This window comes from Atractosteus spatula, chromosome 13, assembly GCF_055471065.1.
Source record: "Atractosteus spatula isolate fAtrSpa1 chromosome 13, fAtrSpa1.hap1, whole genome shotgun sequence".
In the NCBI taxonomy this organism is placed as follows: Eukaryota; Metazoa; Chordata; class Actinopteri; order Semionotiformes; family Lepisosteidae; genus Atractosteus; species Atractosteus spatula.
The window spans coordinates 25,865,290-25,885,417 of NC_142718.1; the positions used below are offsets into that span (position 1 = coordinate 25,865,290).

The window sequence follows — 20,128 nt, forward strand, 5'->3', positions numbered from 1 at the left end:
AAAAGAAAGGAGACACAACATTTTGGCTGTGGAGCCTTCTTCAGGTGTGTATATACTGTGAATAAATCTTTACTATTTCCTTTATAGAATTTAAATTAAGGGATGCTACATTAAAATAAACTAGCAGTACCTCATTTAGAATACCATGTACAATTTTCTTCAACATAGCACAAATATTATAATTGCTCCAAAAGCGATCCAGACAGAACAACCTGATACATTCCCAGAATTAAAGAAATCTTTTCCACTTCCAGGCTAAAATAACTATATTTTTTAGTTATTTTTTAGAAGACCTGGGAACCTTCAAGTATTGTATGCAAGTATACAAAATTCTTTAGAACTGAGCAAAACATAAACCATATTGCACAAATAAATAAAGTTAAAACTACAGGGAAGTTAATCCCGAGTATAGAAAGCACTTTTATATACAAATGGATTTGATAGTCTGGAATAAGCCATATTGAAGCTTCTTTCAAGATATGGCTGGGTGAGACCCTCAGGCAAATTAGCTACTGGTAACCAAATAATTTTTTGTCAAAAATCTTGATGGGTCAAATATATTTTGCAACTTTTCCTAAGTTCTTAATGACTCTATCGATCAAAATTGATCAATTATCTATTGATTTTACTTGAGATTGATCTAAATTGATCACAATAGTATTTTTGTAAAATGTCAAGCTGACACTACTGAAACATTGTTCAGGCAATCAACTCCAAACATGTTAGGAATAAACCTGGCGACAAATCATTTCAGTTATGCTGCTCGTATGGTATTCCTTTTTCTGATTACAATACTCACACTAATAACTTGATTTATATATATATTTCTATAAGCACAATGATTTTTATAAAGTATAGCAGTCATATTTCCCTGCATCTCACAACTGGCAACCCACTGAAACAGGTGTGAGCCTGGTCAGTACCGGGATGGGAGACCTCCTGGGAAAAACTAAGGTGGCTGCTGCAAGAGGTGTTAGTGGGGCCAGCAGGGGGCGCTCACCCTGTGGTCTATGTGGATCCTAATGCCCCAGTATAGTGATGGGAATACTATACTGTAAAAAGGTGCCATCCTTCAGATGAGACGTTTAAATCGAGGTCCTGACTCTCCGTGGCCATTAAAAATCCCAGGGTGTTTCTTGAAAACAGTAGGCGTGTAACCCTGGTGTCCTGGTCAAACTTCCCATTGGCCCTTACTAATCATGGCCTCCTTACAATCCCCTAATAAATAAGCTTAAACTACATAATCCTAATAAATAAGCTTCATCACTCTGTTCTCCTCCCCACTGATAGCTGGTGTGTGGTGAGCATTCTGGTGCACTATGGCTGCAATCGCATCATGCAGGTTGATGCTGCACAAGCAGTGGTGGAGGGGAGTCCCCATTACCTGCAAAGCACTTTGAGTGGAGTGTCCAGAAAAGTGCTATATAAGTGTAAGCAAGTATTATGAAGGATGGCAAAGTAGCAAGGTGTTTAGCACTGCAACAACAGAGCTTTGTGTCCTGGAATTTTAGAAAGACTTATGTGAGGTGTTTGCATGTTCTCCCTGTATTTTAGAAGAATTTTCTCAAGGTATTCCAGTTACCGCTCAAACACAGCCTAGCTAGGTTAAATGATGTATCTAAATTACGTGTGTTTGTATCTGCTAAGCAATGAACTGGTGTCCAGTCGAAGGTGCAGTCGCACCTTACTTACCTTAATCCCGCATCAGCAGGGTCCGCTTGTCGGCACGCCCGTCTCCATTTGGTGGTTTGAACCAAATATTTGAGCTGACGTTGCCATTAAATGCGACCGAGAATACTCCAACAGGCGAGTCGGTCCGCCTGCCGTCGGAGTGGGGGAGAACAAAGTAATGTAGGCAATTCAAAGAGGGGGATTATTAGGAGGCATGGGAAATTTGGCCAGGACGCCGGGGTTACACCCCTACTCTTTTCGAGAAACACCCTGGGATTTTTAATGATCACAGAGAGTCAGGACCTTGGTTTTACGTCTCATCCGAGGGACGATGCTTGTTTACAGTAAAGTGTCCCCGTCACTATACTGGGCCAGTAGGACCCACATGGACCGCAGGGTGAGCACCCCCTTCTGGCCCCACTAACACCTCTTCCAGCAGCAACCTTAGTTTTTCCCAGGAGGTCTCCCATCCAGGTACTGACCAGGCTCACACCTGCTTAGCTTCAGTGGGTTGCCAGTTGTGAGTTGCAGGGTGATATGGCTGCTGGTTTAGCATCTTACTCCTTATTTTTCCCAAATAGGCTGTTGTAATTCTTACCAGGAATGAGCAGTAGGTTATAGAAATTAATTATTCACAAATCAATATTTTTTATTTTAATTTTTACACAAATATTTTTAGTAAATGCAGGAAAATTTTTTTGTAATCTGACTAATATCAGTTAAGTTAATGTTGTACTACGGTGATTATATACTAGAACCACACTAGTTCATGTCCTTGGCTATATGCAGACATTTCCCACTAAAAATCAGCATGGAATACACCTTTACTTGTTCCTTGCAGCCTACACATGCTGACACAGCTACCTTCTTGAACTGCTGAAAATAGGTCTTGTATGTTTTTCTTCAGAACTAACATTCATTCTGAAAGATTGTACATTCCATGTCGTGCTGCCTACTGCTTTACTATAGTATTTAATGACAATGGAACTTGCCACTTCATTAAAACTGCTTTCTGTTCAGTTTTAAAGTTGGGAATTCCTAAGGACCCAAATAGAGGAAGAGATGAGGGTTGATCAATCTTAGACAGTCTTCTCTTTAGCTCCACTCTTGCTCTTTCCATCCTATATACTTATAAATACAGTATATTTATTTTATCAGATAAATCATTAGAGAAATGTTTCTCATATACTGTACTCTATGCTGACTTGGAGACCCATTATATCAATTAAATTGCTCCAGTAAACGTTGAGTGAAGTACCTCGTTCAAAGGTACACTAACAGCATCCTCCCTGGGATCTAAACTCATCTAAACTCCCACCTTTTGGGCCAAAGCCCTAACCATTACTCCACACTGCTGCCTTAATAATATAAATAGCTTCCTACTTGTAAAAGCCAAATTTAAAAGCCTGTGTTTTACAGCCTATACTACATGTTCAAGCCTAAAGCCAACAGGATGTGGGAGAACTACACCATAATACACAAAAGGATATTTCAATGTTTCAACATTATCAAGGGACCAAAAACGTTGATAAAATCCCATCTTTAACTGTAATGCTCTCTAATTTGGAAGCAGTTCAGGATGTGGCTATTGAATAGACAAGGGTCATATTCCATTTTCTTTACTGAAGTCCTGTTGACACTGAAACAGAAAATGTCTGTGAGATATCAGAGTTTTAGTGCATTCGATACTGCAGGATTATAAAAGGGGGATATTTTTGCACTTTATAAAAATCTCTAAGACATCCTTATAAAATAAACAGAGATAGGAGCAATGCAGAAAAAGTTAATAAATTTATTAACATTGTAAGTAAATACAACCCATTACATTTAACTATCTTATTCTAATACTAAACTGCATTTTCACTGGTTTAAGGGTTTTTTTTCCAGGGTACATAGGTAGTCAACAGTAGGTGTAATTACATTAAATGTTTAAAGAACTAATTGTCTGCAATTTCAGTAAAAATCGAACAAGACAGAAGCATTTAAGAGGAAGGTTTAGTCTGTTGACATGGTAGTTAGGAAAACACCAGCAATGATAATCAAATCCCAAACTATTGCTAGAAAAAGTACATACAGAGCTTTAGAAAGTTGTCTTTCACATTGAGATTTTATGTTAAGTACAAGCAGCAGTAACATTAACAGTCACAAATCTTAACAAATTTGAGATTTTGTTTTAAAGAGAACTTCAGTCTGGCTTTGTGTGTGTTAAAAAATACACTTTTATCACATGATATATATTACTTAAGTTTATGTATTTGTAAGTATATTGTATATACACCATATACTGTACAAACATATACTGTACATACACTATGTTGGTGAGGGTGTGTACATAGCATCTGAAATGCTGCAACTCTTTGGTACAAACATGTGCATCCTGACTAATTCATTTTTCTGAAGAGTCATCTGCATACATGTTCACACTAAAGCATACTTCATACAGAGACAACTTTGATGCAGGCTGTGCACACTGTATTGACAGGCAAGGCCAACTATATAGTGACTGTCAAAAACCAAACCATCTATACAATGTCCTATTTATTTTATTAATTCACAGCACTATTCTTATTCTACTTGTGCAGTAGTCAAGGTGACAGTATACATGTGTGGCTGAGGCCAAATGGAAAAACAAATTGCCAATAATGAAGTGTGTCTCGTACAGTAATTTATAGCTGTGGCTGAAAGCCCACTCCCACACTCAATAAAAATCTCTTTCAGGCACATTTCGTCAAAGAAAACGCCTTACATTGCATAAATTCAACTGTAACAGTTGTTTACACACAACACAGCAGAAAAAGCAGAAAGGATGAGCTGGTGATTACATAGATTTAAAGTGATAGTCAAAGCCCTAGTCTAGAACACAAAGCAATTAAATGCATTTTTAAATATCTCAGAATAAATTATTTTATTCAAAACAACTTCTGAATGCTCTCACAAATTCTGCTGCATAAAAACAACAATGCCACATTAAAATTATATCTTGTATGCCATTACCATCAAAACCCAGTCCTTTCCTAACATGGCAGAGTCTCTGGCTTTGCAGGCCTTACCTAAGAAGGAAACCATGTCCAGTCCCATGACAATGCTAAAACAGCATTTGATGACTAGTGGTTCACAAAGAATCAGACTGAGAAGATGAAGGCACCGCTCTTCGAAGAGTGGACTACTTTTGACACAATACTAAAGCAATGTGCATAGCTAGTATGCAACGACTGGTGACAAAAGGATGTGTATGGGTTGCCGCCTTTCGTCAAACAGAAACCATATAATTTTAACAGTCTGCATGTGTGCAACAAAGGAATTCTGAAATGCTATGAAAGGGCTGTGTAAGTAAAGCATGGGAAGTAGGAACACCAAACGCCGTTTTGAGATTAACATTAGATTGTTGCAGCAATGCAAAAGCTATTATGATATCCTGCAGAGAGACAGAAACCGCTTTTAAAAAATAAAGCAGGGTAGGACTCAAGTATAGAATAATGCTCCGAGTAGTGGTGTTTCCAGCTACACACTATGGACAATGGCTTCAGCAGTACTCCAGGCCGTGTCTGCTAACTGTGGTCAAGATTTTATTTTTTTTTAAACACCGTCTGCTGTAGTTAAAAAAAAAACAACAGCAGAATTATAAGAGGTTTCTGCTCCCAAAGATGTTATCGGGGTCCAAGTATTCTTTCACAGACTTCAGCATTCCCAGGCCAACATCCGAGATAGTCTCCGGCAACCAGTGCTTGCGTAGCTTGCCCACTAGAAAAAAAAAAGGAAAAGAAACAGAATGCTTGAGTGTTCAGCAGGCTGCTGGGAGCCAATCAATCTTGCAAGTGTGAGTGAATAAACACTGCGTGATAAATGCTTTTATTCAAAAATGAGAAATGTTTTGCATTCCATGATTTATGGAGCCCACCAGACTATCAAACTCATTAGGCTCAATGCATTCCCAAAGGAAGGCTGCACTGCTGCACACTGTCTAGCTTCTGTGCAATCTGGGAAAAGTAGATGAAAGTTGGGGTCCAGATACTATGCCATTTTTACAGGCATCAGACTGATGGTTGTGAATTATTTAGCAAAACTGCATCCGCATGGCAGTTTTGACCATCAAAAGAGCCCAGCAGTAAAAACTATTTTCTAAGATGTTCGTAAAAAGATTATATGTATTGTTCCCCCACTATTGAAACATATGTTGTAGCTCCTGTGGCCAATTTCTGACTGTAGGGAAAAAAGAACAAAAAGCATACAATATGCACTGTTTCAAACAGTGCTGGCTTTCTGCCATTATTCTGGAAAAAGTGGCACAGAACCATTCAGAGTCCATATTATCTTCTGATCCAAGATCTACCAGCTGCCCAAACAGACAGTTCAGTTCTTGCAGACTGCCAATGCAGAATTCTTGGCTACCAACCCACTTAAAAAGGCAGTTCCAAGTACTCTCTCTGGGATATTTAGATGTGCCCCATATACCAAATGGTCTTGCTTCCACAAAAATACATTTAAATGGACACCAGAGGACAGATGCAGAAAAATCATGAATGTTCTTCAAACTTTGGCAAAATGAAAGCCCCAATCTATCAACTAACATTTTCATAATTTCTATTTTTCTCAAAGTATGGTCTATGCTCTTCTAAATTGTCAATTAAATGCACTTCTCAACAAATGGTTTTTTGAGGTGGCAACTGGGATTGTGCACAAATAATGCCCAGTACCAGAAAACTCCTTATTGCTGGTAAGGATGACAGAAAACAGAAGCAGCATCCTAATGTTAACAAGATGAAAAGAGCTGACATATCGCCTTACTCTTTTTCGTAAAAAAGGATTGTCTGTTTGCACACAATAAGATGGACTTATACTGTACATTTAGTGTAAACATGTTGTGTATCTTTTGGAAAAAGCAGCATTATCTTGTTTTGATCACAAGCTGAATTCACCCTTAGTATTTTTTCATCCAGCTTTATATGTGTCTTTTCATTATTTCTGCTACAGTCCCTCTCCTTCAAGGAAAAACCTCCCAGAAGGTTATTCATAAATATTACATGTTCTCCTGCAGTCAATATTTTAAAGTTCTTGGCTAATATAAGCTGTATATCTTTTATAACTGATATATATATATTTCTATGCTTGGTAAGTTTAAAACACACAGGACATAGAAAATTTACTTTAGAAATTCCAAATGTACTGTATTTCCTGTAGTACCTATACAGTAGCATTAAGACTAATTAGATCCTTAAAACAAAAATTTAGTTAACCTTAACCTTGTAATGCTGTAGAAAATGAAGCACTCAATATTAAACTTGAACAGTAAATTCTAATCTTCACTTGTATAAAAGGATGTTGACTTGCACATGATCTTGGGCCTGTTTTCCGAGCATTTCAAAGATCCTTACATAGTAGGAAAGATTAACCAGCACTGTATTAAATTAAATCTAAATTAAATTGCATTAAAATTTCAAACTATAAAATCAACTACTTTCAAAACTTTCCTACAAGTCTCTGACATTTAAAATTCAATTTTCATCATACCAGAAAAAAACAGTAATATTGGCAGTATAAGTATTTAAGTGCTATATAATTTCTTTCTTTTGTTATGACCCAACTTTTGATTATTCAGTGTTAAATTTGAGATGGTGTTACAGTTTATCCCGTCTAAAGAGCGTCTTTTCACTTATGTGATTCCGAGAGTGGTTGAAATCACTCATTTGACTCTTTTGAAGTATCGAATTGGTAATCTTATGCTTTTTTTTTGTAGCTTCAGCTGTCAGAAAATCGAACGCTGATGTCAGTGCACCATCTACAAGCCACAGAATTCTTTCAGTTTAATTGAACATGCTATTATCTGGCCTGCTGGTAAACAACCATATTTCCTTATGAAAGCTCCTGTAATACACAACGCGGTCATTTTGAAATGAGCTTTGGGAATCCCATGCCAACAAAGGCCAGTTGACTCATTTCTTCTACAAGTCCGATGTGTGGAATAATAAATCTGTGTGACACAGTGACAGAATTAGTAAGCTAAGGATGATCCTGAAATTTGAATTTAATTAATAGATTCAGTTCACATGCTGTGGAGATCCCCACACTCCCTTAATCTAACCCTCATGAGCGTGCCACAGAGGTCACTCAGAACGGTACATAATGCATTAGAGGGAGAGACCCCAAAGCTCCTACACTAATTGCTGGAGTGGGGGGAAAAAAAGGGAAAAGCAGAACAGATATAAATATGAGGGTATCTCCAGAGATAAAGGGTTCACCCAGGACAGCACAGTGTTATTGTAGACTCTGTAAACATGGCCTGTGATTACAAATGTAATCAGCTAGAGAAGATGGCAAAACAGCGTCCCCTGACAAGATGGGACAGATGAGAGACCACACAGGCCACAGCGGTGCCAGCTTGTGAGCTTCAACCTCTGAGCATGCGGTTCCAGATGGGATCTCACCCAGAGTACAGAGCAGTCACCCAGTCAACAGCCCCTGAATATTTAACAAAGTATCTTGCAAGCTTCCCAATCACCAACCACCCCCCCCTTCCCCTTCAATGGGGAAAAAAACAGAAGGCAGTTGGAGTGCATCATTAGCTCTGTCACAGTGATAATTTACACATCTATCTTGTCAAATTTCCTCAGTTTTGGGTGCTATTGTAATAAATCTAATAGGGTTTTGATCAGGCAGATGAAAAATGCCAAGAAACATACACACCATGTTTGGAATTTAAAAAAGAAAAGAGTGGCATTTTTTTAATAAAGTACAAAGCTACCATGTAAATGCTCAGTTACAATGCGTGATCTGTTGGGGTAAACGAATCACAATCATCAAATTCAGATAGACAGTTTAGCTCAAAGATAAGAAGAATTCAGTATTTTGAAGATTTGTAACAGCACGCAAAACTATACCTTTTCATACTGTACACACATGTTGAACTTCCACAATTTGTTAAGAGTTTAAGGCAATTTTATTTTTTTCAAATAAGGAAAGGAAAACACAGATTTCCCACTAACACACTGCACAGATGTGCGGTGATACAGCACAAAGCAAGATATCAAAGCTAGTTAAAAGAAAATCCCCTTAACTGGTCTAATATGTCAGGACAGATAGCAAAAGTTAAAAGGACAGAGTTAAAGTCAATTGGCAAGCGTGATTGATTTAGTCTTGAGGTGATTAATGTTCTACAACCTTTCTACTTCAACCTTTACTGACCTAATAAAACATTACATTTCCTTAAAGAGAGTTTAGAGCCTCCCCCATTTCAGAAAACACAGCAAACCTTCATTCAGTAAGTTACTCTTTACCGTGATGCAAAGATGCAAACAATTAGCTCGCCGTTTGAATACGTATAAAACCAGCGGGATCGAATTACAAATATAGTTTGTATTGAGATTTCTGTTTCCTTGCAAAATTAAACATTTTATTAAAAATACTTCCATGCATATGCATGTTCACAACCAGAAAATAATTTTTTTTCATGCTCATTTAATTGATGCTCAAGAACAGGAAATTCATTTTAAATTTCAGAAATAATATTCTCTAAATATTACATTTGACACTACTAGCAACCACATAAGTTTCCTCTAATTAGATGACTCAATTGAGAACATTTTATTAAATAACATTTTGTGCATTATGAGCATCATGAATGTAAGACATGGTACAAAAACATCGGACTTGCACACTCTAGAAAGAAAGATCTACAGTATGTGTTATGCTAGTACTTCTATGTAGGTTTGTTACCAAATAAATTGACTGATGTATCATGTAAGCAAGAGAGATTAATAAAAAAACATTATAGATAGTTAAATGTTTGCTTTTAAGAAGTGAAAGAATCTGAAATTTAAATGTGCTGTTCTGTCTATGGCTTTGCAGTTATAAATTCTCTTCATTTTGATTGTTACATTGGGCAACAAGAAGAACACCCCACGTCTGGGTTAGTTGTTGTAAACACTGGGTTAAAAATAATTTATATTTCCTTCAGTGCCCTCCCACCTTGCAGTCCCAGACTACATCTGTTTTCTTTGATACACAAAACCGAGTTAAACTAGCCCCATTTGTCACAGTGTGATTGTGGGCAGACAAACCAGTCTGTCTGTATCCAGATAGCAAACCCAACTGTTATTAATCACAATTACAAGCAAGGCTCTAGAAGAGAAATTGCATCAATATTCTCTTTTCTCACAATGACAGTTAAGTGCTCAACTGAGAATGTCAGGGCCAGGATTTTGGGTCAGTAAATAAGACTGATAACAATAGGATCATTTACAGTAGCAAGCTGATTTTTTTTTTATTACCGATCTTTTAATTTTGAAGCTTCCCCGCTTTGATAAATATTGGGATTTAATATCCTAACTGATTCATTACAGGGTCTTTCTGACATACGTGATTAATAGCACAGAGTGATATATGAAAACAGTAAAGCGGATGGCAATATAGATAAGGCAGCCATTTCGTCTAAACCTAATAGGGTAGTTTTGGGTTTTTTTTTCACATTTCATTTTGTCTATGTCTAAATGAACAAAGAGCAGTCTCATGGACATTTGTCTATTTTCTGTGAACTTAAACATATGTCCTGCACTGTGTAGGTGGAAGGTGTTTTAAGAAATGCTTCAGATAAACGAGACAAATTAAAGACAAAGGCACATTCTAGCCGAGCTTTTTCTGTAAGATCTGTAAGAGATTCGTTTTCCTACATTTTTGGAAATAGCTCTTAAATCATTGTGAAAAACAGACATGGCATAACATTCTGACCACGACAAACAAAATAGGTATCACTATTTTTTTGTCTGTTGTCTTATATAGCAGTTTTGAAATAGCAAACTTGTTTCACTTTATCTCTGCAAGACCTCCCTGCACAACTTTCATTTCTTATGCAACTGGATGGCTACCCTTATTAATCAATCCAAAGGGTTGTGTGCAATCAACTATGTGTTGCCCTACACAACATATTCTAATTCAAAAGGAAAAAGCTTCCTAAAAGCCACCACACAGATGTCCACCATGCAAGATCCAAACGCACAGATACAGTAGGTCACAGTACCTCCATGATGATGTGAGAGGCTTCCCCCATTGGCAAGTATCTCATCCCGTGCAGCATGCTGAAGAAAAGAGGGAAATCAATCAATCAATATAATCAATGTGCTTACGCTGACGATCTCGCACCAAGGACGAAGATCTTTCATTTAGACAGATTTTCTTTGTGTATGCCAATACAAAACAATACCTTCAAGTGTTACAAAAAGGGTTCTGGCATTAATTTGAAAGCACAAACTATAAAATTCTGCTTTCATATATCCTTTTTCTTTACCTCATCCATTCCCATTCTTTTCTTTCGAAGTCTGAGTACCTCGCTTCTTACTTCACTAAGAGTAAGTATTGGACAAATTGAAGGCATCACATTTTTCTTTATATACAGTATTTTATCTTCCACAACAAAACTACAAACAAGCATATGTATCTGACTTCCATCTGATGTCACAATCCCTTGTGTAAATAGCAAGTGTAACACAAAAATAATGTAAAAATGCAAGAAATGGTATCATTACTTCAATTTGGTCATAAACAACGATGGGATCACTGATTCCTCTGTAGTTGAAGGCAAAATAGAAGTAGATGCAAGCACCAGCGTCGTAGGTCTGCGTTACCCTGCATCAGAAATGGTCATTTTAGTGCTTGAACACACATATAAACAATAAGAGGATATTCTGAGACTATGCAACATAACTAAAACAATGAAGCTTGCATCACCACTTGTCAAAAACCTTGTAAGAACCTGCAGCAAACAGCAGAACCTACAGAAAATAATAGGCATTTTCAATTATTCTTAATGAATACTGAAGGTGTTTACCAGACTGTACATCTGCAAGAGAGAGATTTATAGAAAACAACAGACTAATGGTCAAAAGAACCTGGAATACTTGTATGGCAGTACAAACAGGCTACTACCAGAATAATTTTTAAATTTGCTTATTCCAGTTGTTTATTGATTATACTCTTCTTATATTGGACTAACCATTGTAGAATTAGAAGCAACACATGCAGTTTCTAAAGCAATACAGTGCAGGCTAAACAGAAGCATGCTGTGTATAACTACCTTCATCTGATATAAAGGTACAAATAAAAATATTTTGTGTTTTCTGTCATAGAGAGACTTAAATAGAAAATACTATTTTCAAAATGAGCCCAGATTTAAGTATTTAACACAAAAAAAATGTTTTCATTGTTCCAAGCTCTTTTATTAAGATAATAACCAGGTGTTTTCTAAAGCCAAATTTATATAAAGTACAATGCCACATTGTCAATGATTTTCTTATTTCTATATTTTGCACAACAATGTAGGCTGTCTTAAAATGGCAAATTATTTACTGGAATCTTTTTTACAGCAAAGAGATGTTTCAGATATGTTTCAAAACTGAAATTAATCAAACCTGCAAACATCATTTTACCTTCCCTCAAATACACCTGCCACTGATGAAATTCCATTCTTGAAATTCCAAAGGCTTTGTATTTATTAAAGGGACATCACTTTTACTAATCCAAATAATTTTTTATTTAATAAAAGCATTTAGAAATGAAATAAGGGGCACGTTTTTCATTAACCACCTCTGACCCCAATTCTCGTAATGTTTTTACAAATACAGCTGAAGCGCAATGGATCTGTCACATTTAATCTTGTCACATTATCGTTCCATTAAACAGCCATCAGCAATGGACTTTTATTTGATTAACAGAGCTACAGTACCTTTTACATTATGTAAGACTTAAACCACTTTGCTTTTCTTCTTAACCACTGATATAATTATAAACATCCCATGGAAGAAAAAAACTCAATTTAAGAGTTTCATTTTAAAAAGAGTCTTAACTTAGAAGAACATTTGCTGTATTAATTTTGTTTGTTAAAATTTGTATAGTGGATATGAACTTTTTGAGCTCAAAATTACATTTTTCCATTCTGATGATTCAATGATAAACCGGGAGAAACCACTATAGAAGAGGCGCTGCACCAGTTTTCTAAGTATTAAATATTCTTCTGACACAAAATGTACACTTACTGACAACATAAGAATATTAATACATTTTGTTTTATGTAACAGCACTTTTATCACTTAAGACTGAAGTTACGCTATTTCATTTCCTTCCTAAAACCTACTCATACAACCTGAACCAAATTGTTACCTTGGTTTCAAATACTAACATATCCACTATTTTATAGGAAAAAAGATCAACAAAACAAAAGTGCACTATCACACAAAAGTAAAGAAGTGCTTTACAAAACGGCAAGCAGTCATGTTGGTTTCCTTCAACTCAAAGCGAAGAGTGCAGTCATCTGGGCTGTTTTGTTATAAATGTCCCTGTTCAAAAACATTACTCCTGCAACGCTCTCTCTCCTGGGCAGCAAGCCCTCCGTTCTCTCCCCACGTCACTCAATGCTGTGTCTTTTATAGAGGTTAAATGCTCAAATCAATCTTGTCACAGACGAAAGCCTACTGGGTGCAAGGGAAATGAATGCCAGAAGAATAATCAAGTGCCAATGTAATCTCTCCGCAAGAGAAAAGGGACTGCACTGTTACTTGTCAATGTCTTTGGCTGGGTCAAAGAGGAAGGTCATAAGTGCTTGCAATTTAACCAGCAGAACCTACTGCACAGATTCCCATTAAAGGACGCTGAAGCTTAATAACAGACAATCACAAACATCAGTAAAGCTACTGGGGCTTGCCTGCGTTGAAAATGCAGGCCAAATCGGGTATTTTTCTTACAGTATATCCCTATCATAAAATCAGCTTGTCAATCATATGATTGGAAGGTTTGGAACTAATCCTGGATCACTTTTTATTCTTAGGAAATCTAGGAAAGAAGGAGCTGGCTTATCAAGGAAGGTCCTACCACAGAACTGAAAAATTCTCATCAGGGTTGGTCATAGGCCATTTGACATACATGTGCATTAAGTTTACTGCTTCATATTGGGTACATTTGTAAACTCTACATTATTGGGAATAGTTTATAGTCAAGGGACCTAGAAATAAAAGAAACATCAATTCCTCAAATGCCATACCTGCATGTGGACAAAGGGGGAAACTGGACTCCCCTCTCCTTGCATTCTCTTACAATTCTCTCTTTGACATTATTACAGAGATCCAGGACCCTAGAAATGGACAGCAAAAAACAACAATTTTCAAAATCTGCCTTTTCATTTCATGAGGACTAAAAAGAGTCATTCAGAATTCAAAGCATGATTTGCTCATTATTTTATATTCCTGAGTAGGAAGGTCTCGATGAGAGGTCACTGTTTTTCCCTGTAGGAGTCCATAAGAGAAGAGAATAAAACCAATTTTTTCTCACTGTAAGGCAATCACACTACCCCGGAGTAGAAAATAAGAATTTTCAAAAACAGCAGATCATTACTGTTGTAACAGTCTTGCTGTGATGGGATTCCACTCACTACTAATGACTGCCACTCCCCACAAAAAGCACTGGGCCATGACACACTAGCAGTATAATGGCCTCTCTTGCATATGTTCATCCATAAAGGCTTTTGAGTGCATCATCCATGGAGAGACAACATCAGAACAGCTGCATACATTACTTTTCCTTCTCCCCATCAAACAGATTTTAGAAGCCGTGGTAAAAAGCAGTGTGACTAGTCATAATATGACAGGGTCTGTTCACTTCAAGTAAAAGCGCCCTAACCAAGCGTCACCCAATAGCACTTTAAGCCTAAAAGGAATGAATTAATGCAAAATTGGGTACTGGGGTGTTTCATATGACAAAAAAAAAATAATGGAGTGATTTTTTTTAAGCTGAGGCCCCAAAGCAAAAAGATTTTTTTTTAAACGGGGAACACTTCATAAACTACATTCTAATCCCTACACAGATTCAGCCCTTTCTGTTACACAAAAAACAGTCGACGACAGAAACTGAAGATTTTCGCATGGCTAAAAATATAAGACTCACATTTTAATTGAGCAAAGACAAATTGCACAAAATCAGATGACATGCTGATCAGAAGACCTTCACCAGAGCATTGAGGTCACAAAATGGTTTCAGCTATTTATAAGTCCAATAAATGTGCTCATAATTAGCTAATTTCTGTTCAAGTGTATAACAATAACATGAAAACCCTTCCTTTCAGTCAATACTCCAATTGAATGATTCTTATTCATACTGGACTTCACAAAATATAGAGAATTTCATTTTCAAGATTCGTCAAACATTTCTGTTCATATTAAATTAATTTGTGAAATCATTTTTTTCAGCTCAGGAAACAAAAACTAGACTAGATTTAGGGTGTTTGGGCAGACTTTTAATTAGTTAGCCTTTTCTCCTTTTCTATATTTTTTATCTCTGCTTATTTCTTTTCAATGTTATTTGGATTTTTACTCTGTGAAGTGTCCTAAACACTACTGGTGTACAAGACTACTGAAACAAACCTTTTTTGTAAACTGAAAATAAGCCTTTACGGACTTAAAACTTGTTTTAATTCTTGCCAAAATGAAATTCTTGCCACAACAAAACTGACTGTTTATGGAGGGATGAGTTTACTAATGAGCGTTTCGTTAAGGTTCAATGGCCAATTTTTAAAATATGAGCTGTTTTGCAAAGTAGCATACAGAATACATATACAAATCCAAAGAAAACAGACAATACAGCTTCCCATAATACATTTACCTGTTCAATTAAAGGTCTATGACCAAGTAAAGTGGTTTAAGGAATACTGGCATTGTACTATTAGCTCTAAATCCAAATACCCAAGTATTACATTTAATTTTATTTTTACAATCTTGTATGTGCGGTTGCATCAGCACAACACAATACTAGCGATACACTTAATATACAGTACATGATATCTGCAATGACCCAAATCAAACAAATACTGTAGTACTAGTAGAAGAGATTTTAGCCCAGCCTTTGTACTATTTTATACATACTGTATATACAGATGACATATATAACAAGAAATCAAGGCAAGGCAAACATTAACATGCCTTTGTATATGACAATGAGGTTAAATAAAGTTTATCAAACTATAACCTAATCAAAGGAGATTGCTGAGAGAAAAGACTAAACATTTCACACGGGTAGTTAGTAAACTGAGGTGCTCCTTTTTAGCTCAGGAAACCTCTGGAAAAAGAAAAAGCTGCAGGCAAAACACACATGCTGGTCTCACCAGTAGTTTTCTCCATATTTGGTCAATATGTGGAGACAATATAACAAAATTGTCTAAAGAATGCTCCAGGTCAAAGATTGCACCCATGTTTCTCCAATGTAAGCATCTGTCCTTCATTGGGTGTTCTTCAATACAGGGCATGATTAAAACATCCTCAACATGATTTTTGACATTTCTGACATTTTTCCCCCATGTCTAATGTTGCCAAGATATTCACAGTTTACATTAAGCTATAAACTGTGAGAAATGTAGAGTCTAACAAGGAAAGGCCATAGTGCACATTGTTGGCTTGTCTCCCAATTCCAATTTAAATAAAAATGTGAGAAAAAATAAAACCTACCTAATTCGGTGGTACAGAATTGTTTCACACATTGGAAAAACTTGAAAAGAAAGGGAAACTATTTACCTGTCCCAGGGTACAGATGTCTCAAATGATTCACCAATCACATAATAGTCCATTCCCAAATCCTAGACAAAAATAATGTTAATTGTGTATGAGCCTGGGAAAGCAACCACAAGTATCATACCACAAAACCTTAAGTCCGATATCTAGTACAATGTTGCAAAAAAACGTGATTAAACATTTCTACATTAAAAGTAAAAACAAATTGTTACATAATGCTTGAAAGATAACGTGATGAATTACCTACAACAAATCATGGCTCCCTCAATGTTTGTTATGAGAAACAAAGTTTAGTATTGTATGTAACCAAATATCTTACACACTTAATGACTTGAGAGGTATTTAAAGACAGAAATTTACTAAACCCATGTTATCCACTTTATAGCACACTCAATAAATTCCTGGTAAGACTTTAGTCACAGGGAACACCAACATGCTATATTTTTACCTTCTCTTTCAGTTACACTAACATATAAACTATTGTAACTGTCAGTTAAAAGGTTGACCTTCGCATGTTCAATATTTCAGCGATAAAGTTCATTAGTTTAATGCTTAACTGAAATAGTTTTCCGAAAACAGGAGCTTCGGTTTATTATTAGTAAAAGTGTGTATAAGGCTAACAACTGATTCTTTGTGTCCTGACCAGTAAAATATTTAGTAGCCAGTCACTGTGAGCAGAAGCAGTTTTCCTGAAATGTGATGCGAGACTCGGTGGAAACTGCAAAGATTTATAAGTTTGAGATAAGCTGTCAACAGCCTCCCAATCAGGGATGCAGGCTATTCTTTCAAACCAGATTCTTTTAGGCCTCTGCACTCCTTGAGAGAAAACGTCTCTGTGGCTGTGCTATTCTGCCACTGACGCACAGTGTTTCTTTCAGCTCTGAAGAAATGTGGAGCTTTGAAGACTCAAGAGCCTTTTTCTCAAGAGTCTGACAGGCTTTAAAGCAGTGATGAAATTCAGAAGGCAGGGCGACTTACCCGAAGGTAAGCAATGACAAATGTCAGCATGTAGCCCCTTTGCCCATTGTCCTCTCCAGCTGCCAGGCCTCTGAAATTGGATAACACAGTTAATATTTAACACTCTTTTCATTCTCTCTGCCCTCTGATAACACAGCTGTCTTTGTGTTAAACCTTGACAGTCAATAACAAAAAAGATCAATGGAAAACCCTTCAATAAATTCATAGATGCCAGTGGCCTATAAATCACTGGTTTGTGTTCAATAGCAGCAGTGAATAATCAAATTTAGATTTAGTAACAAAAAACAGGCTACAAAGGACTCTTTGCAAATTCACTTTCATCCCTTAAGAGCTGGAATGGACTATGACAATTATGAAACACCCATGTGTTCCTGTCAAATACCAAAATTACAAAGGTTATACTTTAATTTTTACAATTTGGTGACTCACCCCCATACCAGCATAAACCAATGTAATAGTTACCATCTATTATCATATATTAAGTGTGGGAAAAAAGCAGTGTATTTAATGAGCTCCAATAAGCCAGTGTTATTTAGAAACGTGCACTTGCATACATTTTCACCAAAACAAAATGGCAGTTAAAAGAAGCAAATGTAGCGGCAATCTTCAAACAAATTCAGAAATAAAAAAATCAGGCCTAACCACAATAACCACTAAAAAAGGGAAAATAAAACCAATGGCCACAAGCAGAAAAGTTGTTTGGTGTTTATAAAAATTAGGACTTTTCTATGCTTTTACTAGTGTTCTCAACCATTTAAAAAAATCTTAGTTAATTAAGGTTTGAAGCCCAGCTATGAAATAAAATGGTTACTATTCAGTATTACTTGGGGTTCAAAACACGTAACAGCTGAATACGCCTAAGGGTTCCTTCAAACATTAAGTGCACTGTTTGAGACTGGCCATGTTCTGGCTATGGTCTCCTTTGATAAGTTCCAGCTGCACCATGTCACCAAACCAAATATATGACTGCATGTAAATCTATCCAATTTCACATTCTCGGATGGTGATAAAAATCAAGGGAAGTACAAGAGTGCAAAGGAGAAAGTGTAATAGATAAACATCACCATAATTAAAGGTCTTTCCAAATCTCACAATGCCCAGGGACACTCTTGTCAGATTTCAGCCTCACAAAAAAAGGGTTCAGGTTCTCCATACATTTCACAGCAATGTCAAATCGCACGATCAATTAAGGAAGGCTGAAATGGTGTGCCTTTTCCTCATGAAGCATAACATTATTCTGTCCTGTGATATTTACTTTGATTTGCATGACTGCAAATTTTAAAGAATTATTTGGGGGCAAGCACACTATATAGAACAAACAGCACGAAATATGTTCGGAGAACAGAAAACTAGTCGTTTGAAACCAAAACAAAACTAGAAAAGGGTGGGAACCGTATTGTACCAATGAATGTGAATGGATTTGAAAACAAAATTATGACTATTTTTTAACAGAAAATAATTGCCATTAGTAGTTCCTTTTTAGCAGGGTGGAAGGGGTGGGGGGGAGGCTTTCGTTATCTCTGACAGATAAATAATTTCCACCAGGGTTTCTATCGATCTGCCTCGTAATCAATCAGAACGGGCAGAAAAAAACACCCCTCCATTACTCAACACGTCCACAAAGTGAGACATTTTCTGTTTCTCTCTAACAGTACAAAACCACTGATGACAAGGGGAGGACTACAAGTAATTTGTCAAACTTTTGTTTATATCCAGTTTCCTTCTCAGTACACACAGCTGGAAGGCTGTGGGACATTGTTCAGCAAAAAGTGCTCTGATTCAACCCATTTCTTCTTCAAGCCAATCTAAAGCCAATTAAACCATCACCCCAGTTGACTCACATCGAGTTTTGGGGGAAAAAAGCTAATAATCTGAAGAACTTCCTGAACTTAAAAAAACGATTATGGAAAAACCAAAGTTTGGGGACACTTTAAAAATGTAAGATTTTATTTGACAGGCAGGTCTATAGTGTACTTAATTATCAGAAATAATAAAAAAAACTGTTAAAAAGTGGTAGAAAATCATGGACACTGCATGTGGGTGTATTTAATGACAAGTATTTGAATAAATAAATACCACTTGATGATCACATTCCTTTTACTGCCCTTTAGCTAACATTTCAGTAAATTAATCACATATGATCTTATGAATGATGAAGGAGAGAAAGACAAATGACACTCACCCAAACTTTGCTGCAATATCATAGACCTGTTTCTCATGCTGAAGAACCTTTTCCCGATCACCTTCAAACAACAGAGTAGCCACACACAACTGGTTTGGGTCAAATCCTTTGAACTGGGAAAGAGGATATAAATAAAGCAAATAAGGTTTGGTCTGTTTTTTTTAGATTGTTTGTTCTTCAAGAATGCTTTGTACTTGGAATTTCAAAGTGAAAGCGGCCATATGTGGTATTTGCATGGAAAGAAGAGACTGACCTTTGTAATATAGAATTTTTTCAGACCATCCAAGAAAGAAGTAAAAATCGAAGATACTTGGGGTTTCAGAGCATGTCCTACATTAGAAAGGAAGAGGAGAAGAAAAGTAAATTATTCAATAAGGAATAGAGAATTACCTGAACCTTTTTTTTTCCATTCTAGGAACAAAACACTTATTAGGCTACAGATTTCTATCAAACGAAACATTTTTTAAATGATTGAATAACTTCTGCTCTCTCATTTCCCAGGACAGCATTTGGAAAAGACTTATTTGGTTTTGAAGAACAAGAATCAACAGTTTCTGCTGGACAATATTACAACTTAGAAGCTACACACACAGTTACACTAAATCTTTAGAATACTAAAAAATGTTTAAGTGCCATGGCAGTATCTTCATTAGTATTTTCATCATTCTTATTGAGACAATTTCTGTGCAAAACCTCAAACAAACAACAGGAGCCAGATGTAACTTATCAATCAAAATGAAAAAGTCATCACCAGCACTGT

At 36.4% G+C, this 20,128-nt stretch overlaps 1 protein-coding gene across 1 annotated transcript in view; it reads right to left on the reverse strand.

The window, feature by feature from the left end:
- Positions 1-3,443: 3,443 nt before the first annotated feature.
- agps (alkylglycerone phosphate synthase) overlaps positions 3,444-20,128 on the reverse strand; it is a 56,214-nt gene continuing 39,529 nt past the window's right edge. The window contains exons 13-20 of the mRNA XM_088930570.1: positions 19,622-19,698; positions 19,369-19,481; positions 17,187-17,256; positions 16,212-16,273; positions 13,694-13,783; positions 11,187-11,286; positions 10,682-10,739; positions 3,444-5,412 (exon numbers count right to left, since the gene is read on the reverse strand). Coding sequence (XP_088786696.1) covers positions 5,291-5,412; positions 10,682-10,739; positions 11,187-11,286; positions 13,694-13,783; positions 16,212-16,273; positions 17,187-17,256; positions 19,369-19,481; positions 19,622-19,698 — 692 coding nt within the window. The 3' untranslated portion in view covers positions 3,444-5,290. The remainder of the gene's footprint in view (positions 5,413-10,681; positions 10,740-11,186; positions 11,287-13,693; positions 13,784-16,211; positions 16,274-17,186; positions 17,257-19,368; positions 19,482-19,621; positions 19,699-20,128) is intronic.